Consider the following 12,531-nt stretch of genomic DNA (forward strand, 5'->3'; position numbering starts at 1 on the left):
TAAAATCTGCACAATGAAGCTCAAACACGCAACTGTAGGAACAGGAAGAATTACATGTTTTTGTATACAGGGTTACTTTAAACTTCATAAAACTGAGTCAACTCAGTTGGTCTTGAAGTTTCCAACTTATTCCGATTTCAGGTTTTTTTCCAGCATTACTCGTGAGTGGGCCAACATAGATTTACAGGCATCTATTTTATAGATATATTACTTGAGTAATTTGTTTTATGTTATTTGAATACAGATACAGCTTTTCCAAAGAAAAGAAAGTGAGGGCTGTCTTTAGCTGCTAAATATTTGATTCTTATTGATGAGGTAAACACTTACAAAGATGCATCGCAACAGCGTGGAGGTGCCGTTTAGTCTGGCAGCACATTTACTGATGCGGCCCGTCAATACGTTCACCTGCAGCCCTGCAGGCGGTGTTTTCACCGCTAGAACATTCAGAGACACCACAAGTACTCAGAAAACAACTTTTAATTGTAAAATCCATCGACATAATTAAAGACACAAAAAATGTCAAAATGTAAAAAAACCAAAAACAATATTAAACATCCCCAACACCTTCATCTTCAAAATACGCATAAAAATCAATACTATCAAATGGCAGTTTTTGGTCATCATCTTTAAACAGTGTGTGTGTGTGTGTGTGTGTGTAGATGAAGGTTGTGGTTTGGCTCCTTCCCCCGTGTACACAATTAGCCGTATAAACCAGCAACTCACTGAACCAACAGGACTCGGGATGGCGGTAAACGTGGCGGCATTTCGGTGCTCGTGAGTAACGATGTGAACGTGGACGAGTGAGTGACACACAGAGAGGAGAGAAGAGGTAGATAACAAAGTAGAAAGAGTAAAGATACCTGCTGAATACCAACTTTTAAAGGGATACCTCGGGCATTTGAACTGTTGTTTATTTGGCCCTCAGTTCTTATGAAGTGCTTTTGTTGATGTGGACAGTGACAGCCTTGCATTATAAAGACTGATTTATAGCTGCAGATATGTAATGGTACACAAAGACGGGAGTTATTTAACTTTACTTGATGATCCACATGAAAATAACCAGCTATTCTGACAGAAATATGAAACTGTATGAAGTCGCTTGGTGAGAAAACCACATTGAAATGCCCGAGTATCCGTCAACACTGGAAACGGTCTCGAACAGGAAATATCCCCTTTTTGTTTGGTATGTTCTTATCACCACTAACGGTTTGTGGTAAAAGGGAGTTCTCTGACAGATCTAAAGGGAATCGAAGTATTTCTGAATGTGTTAAGACTAATCCGTCTTGTGAGCACATACAACAGTGAGATTGTCCCTCTACTGCATACAAAGTGTACAAAATGTCATATGATCATTAACTAACAACTGAAAACATGAACAAAGAAGAAATTATTCGTATCGTGCAAGAAGTTAAAACCGAATCACAAAAAAAGTACAAAAGAAACGTAGTATTTTCATGGCACAATGGACAAGAACTATAGATAAACCAGTTATTTACTTCTTATGTTAATACTTAAGACTGAAAATCCTGTTGCTTACAGTTAAACCTTCACTGAACCTGTGATCATTGTGACTTCCTGCTTTGAACAATCAGTGATGGAAATCCTTCTGTGAGCTCCACTTCTGGTCAATACGGGGCTGCAAACACTTTAGAAAACGTACTGAGTTTGCAAGATGTAAAACGTAAAAACAACAACAACACAGGCAGCGACATGCTGCTGTTGACCAAAACGAGGTGACCGTGTCCAGCGCGTGAACTGGACTGTCTGAAATCATGCATTTGGTGCACCGACTCCATCGAGCCATCGAGTGTGCTGCAATATTTTCCAGCCTCGTATTGTTAAAAGGTCTAAGAAAAGAGAAAAACAGGACAACGTGTGCCTCCCTACGCACCGCACGGAGGTACAATGGAAGCTTATCACACTTTTTATTGTTCGATGACAATTAAAATGCATCGTCATTGAAAAGGATGCAAAAATACAAGGCCACGTGTCTGTGACGTTCAGCATGAAGATGATGCCGTGAAAAGTGCTGCGTGAGCAGTTTCACGATCAACCTTCAAAACAACCCGCCTGAGTCTGAACTGAAGCAGCGACATCTCGCACGTCAAGCTTCCGTTCCCGGTCGTCCTTTGAAAGGGGATTCAAACCCGCGAGTCCTGCTTGTGTGTGACTGTCGGCGGGAGAGCGGCAGCTTACCGAGCGGCAGCGTGGTCGTCACAGTGAGCGGAGGAGTGCAGAGGATTCTGGGAAGGTTCTGAGAAATGTCCAGCTGCGTGTGGTTTTGTCGTCGTACAGGTGAATGTCAGCGTGTGTGTCATGTTTGCATGTACTCGTGTGTGTGTGTGTGTGTGTGTGTGTGTGTGTGTGTGTGTGTGTGTGTCTCAGCAGTTGAGAATGGGCCTGGTTCTGTCCGGTCTGAACGGGAACACGGGGCTGTCAGATTCGGCCTTCCCTCGGTGAGGACCCAGAGTAGCCACGGCCTGGATGACGTCACACACACATACACGGATTTGCATATTAGTTTCATGATTGTTAAAATGCAACCTTTCAAAAATTTTAATACAATCGGGTGAGTTTTTATGATTATTATTTTTTTTTTTTATGGGTGAATTACAGCAATCGTAAAATATTGCTAGTTAAGGGGAAAAAAACTGTTGTTTTTTTTTAGCTACAAAAAATGTCATATTTCCTATAATAATGTCCATAATGTAGATCACTGAAGTAGCTGGAAATATTTTACTTCTCATCTTGTATTTACTTTTGGAATTTAGGAATTTTTTTGTAACTTCAAAGTTACAAAAAAAGTATTCTTCAAGTCCTAAGTGTCAAAGCATATATATATATATATATATATATATAAGCAATATAGAATAGAAAGGCTACATCTTCTGTAAAAATAAATATTATTCAACATGAACTCTGTAAAAAAAAAAAAACAACGTAAGTGCGATCTCCTCTAGTTGTATAAAAGTCATGTAACCGTGTTTCGACTGACGCAGCGAGGTGTGACGACTTGTCGCCACGTTTCCCATAAACTCTGTCACTTCTGGTTTTGCAGATTTTTCCTGTCAACCAGCATTTGGTTGGTTTGGTGATGAGAAGAGCACACACACCTTCCTGATCGCTGTCCAGTCCTCCAGGATGTCCAGATCAGGCAGCATGTAGACGATATATGGACGTGAGCGGCATTAAGGACAGTGACGGCCACAGGGAGCAAGAACAAGCCGTTAACATTTAAATACAGAACAGCATTTTTTTAGAAGCAGTAAAAGTGGAAATACTTTGTGGTATTATTTGGGCGGGACAATATGGCTAAATATCACAATATTTTTGACCAAATACCTCAATATTGATATTGATGACATAGGATCACTATAAAATATTTATATAATGAGATTTTTGGTATACAAGTAATCAGTAATGTGAATATAATGAATAATATACATATAAAATATATAGAACAGTCTGGTAAGTTCAGAAAATGACATCACTTTACTGTAATGCAGCCTTTAAAACCAGGAAAAGACAAACATTTATCTGCCCAATCACAATATTACGATATTCAAAATCTAAGACAATATCAAGTCTCACATCATGAATATAATATCTATATATTATCCAGGCCTGGATAGAGCAATAATAGAGGCCGGGGCAGGAGAAGGATATCAGACACCACTGAGGGTCGTCTCCTCTTCTTATCCGGACTTAAAGCATCTCGTCTCTTCTTCCTCCCCGACACTTCATCGTTCCACAGCTCTGATAGAAAACCGGACAGAAACATTCACATGTTAAGTGTGTGCGTTCGAGGTGACCTGCTGGATGTGTGACACAATGTCAGGCCTGTGTTGTGCGTCACCTGATGTGATATCGATGCTGTGTCTGTCCTCCTCCAGTCTCCGGATCTTCTCCTCCAGTTCACTCTGCACCGTATCAAACAGCAGCAACTTCTCACTCTGCACACGCACAGAACAGAGTGTAAAACATACACATGCATCTATATATAGATATAGATCTATATCTATATATATATATATATATATATATATATATACACACACATACATATATATATATATATACACATACATATATATATATATATATATATATATACATACAGTGGTGTGAAATAGTGTTTGCCCCCTTCCTGATTTCTTATTTTTTTGCATGTCTGTCACACTTAAATGTTTCAGATCTTCAAACAAATTTAAATATTAGTCAAAGATAACACAAGTAAACACAAAATGCAGTTTTTAAATGAAGGTTTTTATTATTAATGGAGAAAAAAAAAATCCAAACCCACATGGCCCTGTGTGAAAAAGTGTTTGTCCCCTCCTGTTAAAACATAACTTAACTATGGTTTATCACCTGAGTTCAATTTCTCGAGCCACACCCAGGCCTGATTACTGCCACACCTGTTCTCTATCAAGAAATCACTTAAATAGGACCTGCCTGACAAAGTGAAGGAGACCAGAAGATCCTCAAAAGATAGACATCATGCTGAGATCCAAAGAAATTCAGGAACAAATGAGAAAGACAGTAATTGAGATCTAGCAGTCTGGAAAAGGTTCTAAAGCCATTTCTAAAGCTTTGGGACTCCAGAGAACCACAGTGAGAACCACTATCCACAAATGGAGAAAACATGGAACAGTGGTGAACCTTCCCAGGAGCGGCCGGCCGACCAAAATTACCCCAAGAGGGCAGCGACGACTCATCCGAGAGGTCACAAAAGACCCCACAACAACATCCAAAGAACTGCAGGCCTCTCTTGCCTCAGTTAAGGTCAGTGTTCATGACTCCACCATAAGAAAGAGACTCGGCAGAAATGGCTGCATGGCAGAGTTCCAAGACCAAAACCACCGCTGAGCAAAAAGAACATTAAGGCTCGTCTCATTTTTGCCAGAAAACATCTTGATGATCCCCGAGACTTTTGGGAAAATACTCTGTGGACTGACGAGACAAAAGTTGAACTTTGGCCCAACCAGTTATTGGGTTTTGGGGGCAAACACTTTTCCACACAGGGCCATGTGGGTTTGGATTGTTTTTTCTCCCTTAATAATAAAAACCTTCATTTAAAAACTGCATTTTGTTTACTTGTCATCTTTGATTTAGATTTGTTTGTTGATTTGAAACATTTAAGTGTGACAAACATGCAAAAAAAGAAATCAGGAAGGGGGCAAACACTTTTTCATTTATAAAAAATAAACCACTGGAAATATCATGCATTAAATAAATGTAAAATGATTGAAGTGATTTGTGTGCGTGTCCGACCTCCCAGTGTTGACATGCTGCCTGGATCTCACAGTCGTACTTGTTCTTGATGGACTCCAAACACAGCTCTCTGTAGATACCTGACAAAGACGGAGGGACACGCACGATACGAGCGTGAATAGAGTAGGCAGGAGTGTGTACAACTTTAAGAGTGCGAGTGTTGAAGTTACCTGCCACCTTGGTGCGGACCTGCATGTTCTCCAGCAGCACCGCCAGAGGCTCCAGATATTCTGCCGCCCGTCCCGCCTCCACCTCCGCCAGCTTGCTTTTCACCTGACTGAGACGTTCGCGATACAACCTGCAACGCAACCACAGGCGGAAATATGGATTTGTTACTTATTACGTTATTATTTTTGTTGATTCAAATTCAAGACAAACTCGACATAAATCTGCGTCAGTCTTACTGGTCTTTGAGATCGGTAAAGTATTTCTCCAGGTTGGACATTTCATCCAGACACTCCATCCTCCTTCGCTCACAGTCCTCCTCGTCCATTTCTGGAACGACAGAAAAGAGTCAAACACACACACACTTGCGTATTTTTAAACTTGGACTGGGATGGAAAAGGGAAACCGCTCAAGAAGGAGCTTCCCAAGAAGGAATGTCCAGTCAAAGCTTTGACAGCAGCTGCTATTTATGTTTTTGATCAGAAATATTCACTGAAATCGTGCTTTTCTTCCATAACGGGTATTTTGTATAATCTGGATGTGAATGTTGGGCTCGTTTTCTGCGTTTCCTCACCAGAGCTGTCTCCATCCTCGGAGACAGAGGAGGTGTCCGAATCCTCCTCCTCCGAACTGAAGGCGTCTTGCTCCTGCTCTTCCACCTCCATCTCCTCTGCCGCGTGGTCCTTCTTCTCCCGGTCCCGGTGCACCGGCATGGCGGCGGGGCGACTTCAGGAAGGACGTGTTGGATAGAAACATAGATCAGCTGGAGAGAGGCGGGACCCCCCCTCCCCGCGGGACCCCCTCCCCCTCCCCCGGTCCTCTCTTTCCTATTGACCACGTGTTACTTTCTAAATGTACATTTTGATTCTTTCACTTGATATAAATCTATATAATACAATAAAAAAAAATTAAATAATATCAAATATATAGTTTTTGAAAAGTCATTTTAGGGTTGTAGGTTGACCGACACCTAGTTCTACATTGCATTATTTCTACATGTTTTATTACGTTTCTTCCTTTAGTTGTATTTTTCAAATCGATTAATTTGGAAAAAACAACAACAACAACAACAACATTATAACGACCATGAAAAACACACGTCATAACACTGCTTGATGTCGGGTATTAAAAGTTACGAAAGCAAAGCTACTTTTAACTGAATGAGATCGGTCTATCTTCTTCTTTTTTTTTTAATCTTAATATTAACACGCAGTTTATAGAAGAGAAATAATAAACGGCAAACATAAAGTTAGCATTTTGTTAGCACGTTAGCCAGTGTAGTTAGGTAGGAAGCAAACGTGTTAAAAACAACAACAACAACAACAACAACCCATGAACAAATAAAGCTGAACACTAAATCACAACTCACAAAATGTTGAGGTACAGGGCGTTTGCGAGAATATTAATGTAAAAAGTATTTTCCAGCAAAAGGAAGATTAAAGTTGTTGTTTTTCTTCGGCTCCAGTTCCACTCGTGTATCCCAGCTAAGCTAAAAACAAATCACCGCAGGGCGCTCTTATTGGTGTCGGGAGTTGTAGTTTTCTTCACCTCTCGCGGTCGTATAACCGAAGCGCTGAGAAACTACATTACCCATAATTCAGCAGTGTCGCTTCGAGGTGGAGCGTTCGAGCAGGATTGTCAAAACGCGTTTTATTACAACTTTGAAACCGGACACCGGGTTTGCGTCGAAAGTAAATCGCACGTTTATGATATTTGTATAATTCTAACGGGATAGGCAAAGTAAAAGTTGTTTTTTTTTTTTTTGGGGGGGGGGGGGATATTATCATCGAGCCATGTTTGCGTTGAATGTATCTGGTATCGATTACTTTGTTTTCCCTCCTTCCATCCGCCATGATGTTTTCTGCTAGTCGAGTCTTGATCCTTCGCGGCTTGCGGGACTGTTGTGGACAAGGAGGTGCGATGTATGGATGCGGTGCCCCCCCCCCCCCTCCTCCTCCTCCTCCTCCTCCCTCCTCCTCCCCCCAAACAACAACAACAACAACAACAAAAATCTGTTTTTAGTTTAAACAGAACGTGTCCTCTCCGGTAAACTCTGCGGAGGGCTTGTTTAATCCGTTAATAAATGATCCGGAAGCGGCGTTATAGTCTGAAGATTAACGCTCGTTAAAAGCGGCTAACGCGGCTAGCTCCTCCTCGCTGTCCGCCGTCGTCTCGCCGCCTCAGGAATGTTCTCCAAAAAGCCTCACGGGGACGTCAAGAAATCCACGCAGAAAGTGTTGGACCCAAAGAAGGACGTGTTGACGAGGCTCAAGCATCTCAGAATAGTCATAGGTGAGTTTAAAAAATAAAAATAAAATTAAAAAAAAAAAACACCTTCATTGGGCAGCTAACGAGGTTAGCCTCTCGGTGCCAGTCCGTTCGTACAGGGCATGTCACACCAAGCTCTTCTCCAAAATCTTGAAATTCAAAGTTTATTTTAATGTAAATAAGGACGCGGCCTTTTTTTACGACAAATTTGAAGACAATTTACATTTGTTGGTGTTGACTCGTTAATTCGGCTTACCATTTGTTGTCTATTATGCCATATTTGATCACTTTAATGCCATGTTTTCCTCACGTTAATGTTTAAAGTTATTACTTCAAAAATGACAGTAGGGGACGGCGCCTCGTGTATATAAGCTAGAAGTGAAAAGTGAAGTGAAGGGAATAAGGCCGGCTGTTTTCTGCCGTCATCATAATCTATTATTAGAAGATGGGTTTAAAAGCTTGATTTATTTTTCATGCGTGTGACAATCCCATTAAATCGCCATATTTTTGCATGGAGTTTGACACAAGGTCTCTAAGATAGAGGGCAATCAGGTGTGATGTGTGTTGTTGGGCTGACTGTATGCAATTGAGACACTGATGCTCCACACTGTTTGTCAGGCTGTTGTGATTTCTGCAGGGGCGTGCCGGCTTGTTGGACAAAGGCCTGATGTGTGAGAAACGCTGAGTGTTTTAAGACGTGACAACACACCACCACCGTATGGGAGATACCATAGGAGAGAGATGAGACTATTAACAAGTGATGGAAGTTTGAGTGCCCTGGGTTTTGTCTTTCACTGACACACACAAACCTAAAGGGAACATGCAACACACACACACACCGACCGGAAAGGGAAATAGCCTCTACTATTTCCTCTCTGTGTCCAGTACAGTAGCTCCACTTCCTGTTTCTATTGTAAGAGCTACTGTGTATGTATGTGTGTGTGTGTGTGTGTGTTGTACAAGGCTGAGAGAGAAAGGGGTGTGCCCCCCCACCCCCACCCATCCCCCTCTGTGCTCTTCGGGGAACATTAGACCTTGATAACAATCAGACACACACAAACATACTTGCAGTGATGTTGTTTGAAAGGGAGAACTTCCATGGCCGAACAATGGGCCACCACACCGATTTAGTTTTAACAATCAGCGCCAGACCACTTGACGCAAGTGCTATTAGTAAAGCTGTTGTGACTTGTCACGTGTAGCAGTGCCACTTACTTTTTTTTTTTTTTTAAAGCAGGCTAAAAAAAATAATATCCCAGAGCAAAGAAAACATAACCATGTTGCTATTGTTGTTTTTATAACGATTCCTGAAAACAGATTATAATTTATCTGCTTTGTTACCCTAAAAAATTTTTTTGAACTGCCTTCGACTGTTGTTGCAAATTTTAATTTCATAAAGTGCTTCATACCTTATCTGATTTAGTGTTTCAACAGGAAGTTGTTACATTGCTTTACAATCCCTTTGGTGCAATCGGGTTGTTAAGTAACTGTACCCAAGACCTGTTTAGTCCTGTTGTTGATTCCAGGCCAAAAAGAAACCCATACTGTTGTGTTCTGGATGATGTAACATTGGAATATGTTAATATAAAGTATTGTTTAAATAAGATAGTATTGTCTCTGGAAGCAATTAAGATCACTCCATTTAATGAGAAAAAAAAGCAGAGCTATTTCTGTATAATATCACAAAGTCACGATTTCCTTTTATTATTAGAGCTCGGACTCTTTAAAGGAGTAAACGGTTGGAAATCAAGCTGTGATAAATGTTGTGTTAAAATGTCAGACGTACCAAGAGGAAAAGATAGAAAAGCACTCAGCGAGGCGGCCGAGGCCTTACAAGGGCAACCAGTGTGGCACAGATGGCCTCAGTGTGTCTGTGTGGCAGAGTTCAGCTTTCAGCCGACACATAAACAAACCCGAAGACTATCAGCAGAAAGCTGCTCTGAATGTGAGTGTAGTTGGACATGTGTGTGTGTGTGTGTGTGTGTGTGTTTTGAGATTAATGTCTTGTGTGCTTGTGTATTTTCCTTTAGTTTTGACCCTGAACTACAGTGCTGGTCGTATATTGTCAGTGTGTGCGTGTGTTTTTTATCTCAGAGTCTGAGTCAGTCGGTCTCTCTGCTAATGACAGCCAGTAGTGTTGAGATCGAAAACACATGAAGGTAAACTTCCTTTTATTTTAGAAGAGTGTATGTGGTAAACTGTGGCCGTGTGTGTCTGTGGTACACGGCTGGCATGGCACAGATGTATTTAGTGAACTGAAATGTTGCAGTGAGGTTACATTTCTCAAATGTACTTCCTGTAATAAAAAGTGTGGTCTTCACAACAGTCCATTTTTTTTAATTATTGAACACTTTACTATGTTAAGTACCCTGAAATAAATTATGTTGTCGTTTGATGCTGTATAGATCAAATTGACTTGCACTGAATTGAATTCAAACTCTTGAGATAATGGATAGAGAGGAGCCTGTAACTAATTTAAATCCAACTACTTGGATATTCATTGGAAAGCTACCTCCCTGCTGAACAGGCTCATGTGATGTTTTGTGTACAGTGATGGGGTTGTTTGGAGAAATATCAAGATTTTATGAAGATATGATGTGAGGAATGACAATATGGGGCTGAGAAAAAAGTTTAAATTTCTGTTGAAAGTAAGGACAAGTTAGTGAACTGTTTGACTTTTTGTACTCCTCCTCGATAATAGTTAACTTTCAGCTTTATGTATGTGAAACACTTCATGTAATTTTCTTGCTGTAAAGCACTTTGAGCTGCATTTTTGTATGAAAGATGCTGTTCAAATGAAGTTTATTATTCTAATTTTCCAGAAAATGCAGAGCCTTCAGAGCTGAAGCAATTCTTCGACCTGAACTATTCCCACATCTACTATGTCTTCTTTGAGAACTTTGTCACCATTGAGGTCAGCCTCAAGCAGAAAGGTAAGTTTTGCTGACGGCCACGAACAATGCTTTAAGAGGAGACGCTACAGTAAATAAATCATAAATCTGCCATTAAAACCGCATGATTCAAACTAATCTACATTTTTCAGGTCATAAATCCCAGAGGGAGGAACTGGACTCGATCCTCTTCATCTTCGAGGTGATGGATGTTTACAATTCTCTACTTAAAATGGAGTCCTAGAAAGTTAAAAAGTAAACCAGGTGGTCTCAGTCAGTACCACAACACCAGCTGGCATCGACCTCACACGAAGACCACTGGCATGTAGAAACACCCAGAACGGAGGGGTGGTGCTGAGAGTAGCCTGGATAAGATAGGTGTGTGTGTGTGTGTGTGTGTGTGTGTGTGTGTGTGTGTGTGTGTGTGTGTGTGTGTGTGTGTGTGTGTGTGTGTGTGTGTGTGTGTGTGTGTGTGTGTGTGTGTGTGTGTGTGTGTGTGTGTTGACCCCCATTCGCTCCTCAACAGACTTTAAATTCAGAACAGGGCTGTGCAAAAGCACAAGTCCATTGAGAAGTAGGATAAAAGAACAGGCCCAATGTAGGTTTTCTCTCATAATTACTTATTTATTATTACTTATTATTTATTCATGTTAAAAATAGGGCTAGAAAGTCAACAGAATTCATGGAATCGTTGGTTGCCTATGAAAGTTATATTTAAAATACATATATACTATTACAGCTACAAAAGCATATAGCAATTTTTTTTTTTTTTTTTATCATTAAATCAACAACAACCAACAAGTTTGTAAAATCTGAAGCATTATCATTAGTTATTCTATTAATCTGTCTTTTTTTTTCCCCTCCAGAAAATCCTCCAGCTCCTTCCAGAGAGAATCCAGAGCCGCTGGCAGTTCCACAGCATCGGTAACTCACAAAACCAGCTGCTCCTTAAAACACATCACAGTCAGGTTTAACCAGTTTTACGATCTGTGATTATTTCATGTAATATCTGAGACCAACCAGTACAAAGACCTTTTCTTTTTTTTTTCTTTTTTTAAACCCAGACCTTTATTAAAATGTATTCACATTTAGTTTGAAATAGCTGGGCTGACATGTCTTTCTCGCTCAGGGCTGATCCTCAAGAAGCTGTTGCACACTGGGAACTCTCTGAAGGTACTGCTGGGATTCACTGACACGCTGTCACCTGTCACCTGTCACTCATCCTCTTTAGAACCAGATGTGTACACTCCTCATTACCAAGTCCTAAGTTTGAAAAAAATCTGCAAGTAACACACAGTAAATCTGGACTCCCCCTCTTCATATCTCTTTCCTCTGTTTTGTAGATCCGTCGTGAAGGTGTGCGCTTGTTCCTGTTGTGGATGCAGGCGTTACAGAGCAACGCAGAGCGCGAGCAGCTCTGCATGTTTGCCTGTTTGATTCCTGGTTTCCCGGCTCCACTCTGTCACGGGACCCCGCGCACTCTGGACACTCTGATCAACCCACCGCTCAGTCTGACAGAGAGTTAGTACACACACACACACACACACACACACACACACACACACACACACACACACACACACACACACACACACACACACACACACACACACAATTTGCTGTGTTGAATGTAACTTTTATCTACCTACTCTCCCTCCCTGCAGCTCAGGTGACCCCAGAAGAGATCACTCCACTGGTTCCTCCCCAGTCAGGTGACAAGAACCAGGAAGACCTCACTGCCTACTTTCTAGAAGCTCTGCTTAAATACATGGTAAACCAGGTATTATCCACTTTCTTTACTAACACAATTAACACAACATAATCACTGTTGAAAATGTTGCAATGCCTTACTAATGATGCTGATGCTAAACACATGGGAGGAACCAGGTCCATCAGTCACTGATGGTTCAGGGCTGGGTACCGAACTTTGATATTT

General features: G+C 41.0%; 2 protein-coding genes across 7 annotated transcripts in view; one reads left to right on the top strand and one right to left on the bottom strand.

Moving 5' to 3' along the window:
• Positions 1-464: 464 nt before the first annotated feature.
• Positions 465-7,154, bottom strand: brms1la (BRMS1 like transcriptional repressor a). 2 transcript variants are annotated; one of them, XM_069717859.1, is made up of 9 exons: positions 6,806-7,048; positions 6,011-6,162; positions 5,676-5,766; positions 5,442-5,569; positions 5,272-5,351; positions 3,857-3,953; positions 3,667-3,756; positions 3,114-3,178; positions 465-2,480 (listed from the first exon to the last, which is right to left on the bottom strand). In XM_069717859.1, exons 2-9 carry the CDS (start codon positions 6,147-6,149, stop codon positions 2,382-2,384), a joined length of 789 nt encoding a protein of 262 aa, XP_069573960.1. In that variant the 5' UTR covers positions 6,150-6,162; positions 6,806-7,048; the 3' UTR covers positions 465-2,381. The 2 variants fall into 2 exon arrangements, with proteins under 2 accessions (XP_069573960.1, XP_069573959.1); XM_069717858.1 differs by having other exon boundaries at positions 5,272-5,569; positions 6,806-7,154.
• A 94-nt stretch (positions 7,155-7,248) lies between these two features.
• Positions 7,249-12,531, top strand: part of ralgapa1 (Ral GTPase activating protein catalytic subunit alpha 1) — a 63,148-nt gene continuing 57,865 nt past the window's right edge. For 2 of the 5 annotated variants that reach the window (XM_069717853.1, XM_069717851.1), the window contains exons 1-7: positions 7,249-7,728; positions 10,527-10,637; positions 10,748-10,797; positions 11,462-11,519; positions 11,725-11,768; positions 11,939-12,116; positions 12,260-12,375. In XM_069717853.1, coding sequence (XP_069573954.1) covers positions 7,623-7,728; positions 10,527-10,637; positions 10,748-10,797; positions 11,462-11,519; positions 11,725-11,768; positions 11,939-12,116; positions 12,260-12,375 — 663 coding nt within the window. In that variant the 5' untranslated portion in view covers positions 7,249-7,622. The remainder of the gene's footprint in view (positions 7,729-10,526; positions 10,638-10,747; positions 10,798-11,461; positions 11,520-11,724; positions 11,769-11,938; positions 12,117-12,259; positions 12,376-12,531) is intronic. The other 3 variants (XM_069717849.1, XM_069717852.1, XM_069717850.1) reach the window with 2 other exon arrangements.

This window comes from Brachyistius frenatus, unplaced genomic scaffold, assembly GCF_029030835.1.
Source record: "Brachyistius frenatus isolate BFR_SWC_R1_liver_20210118 unplaced genomic scaffold, ASM2903083v1 Contig_182, whole genome shotgun sequence".
In the NCBI taxonomy this organism is placed as follows: Eukaryota; Metazoa; Chordata; class Actinopteri; family Embiotocidae; genus Brachyistius; species Brachyistius frenatus.

Coding starts and splice junctions, on each gene's coding strand:
- brms1la (XM_069717858.1), bottom strand. CDS start 6,149: ATGCCGGTGCACCGGGACCGGGAGAAGAAGGACCACGCGGCAGAGGAG. Junction 5,570..5,675: donor TTTACCGATCTCAAAGACCA/GTAAGACTGACG, acceptor GTTGCGTTGCAG/GTTGTATCGCGAACGTCTCA. Junction 2,481..3,113: donor ACTGGACAGCGATCAGGAAG/GTGTGTGTGCTC, acceptor GACGTCATCCAG/GCCGTGGCTACTCTGGGTCC.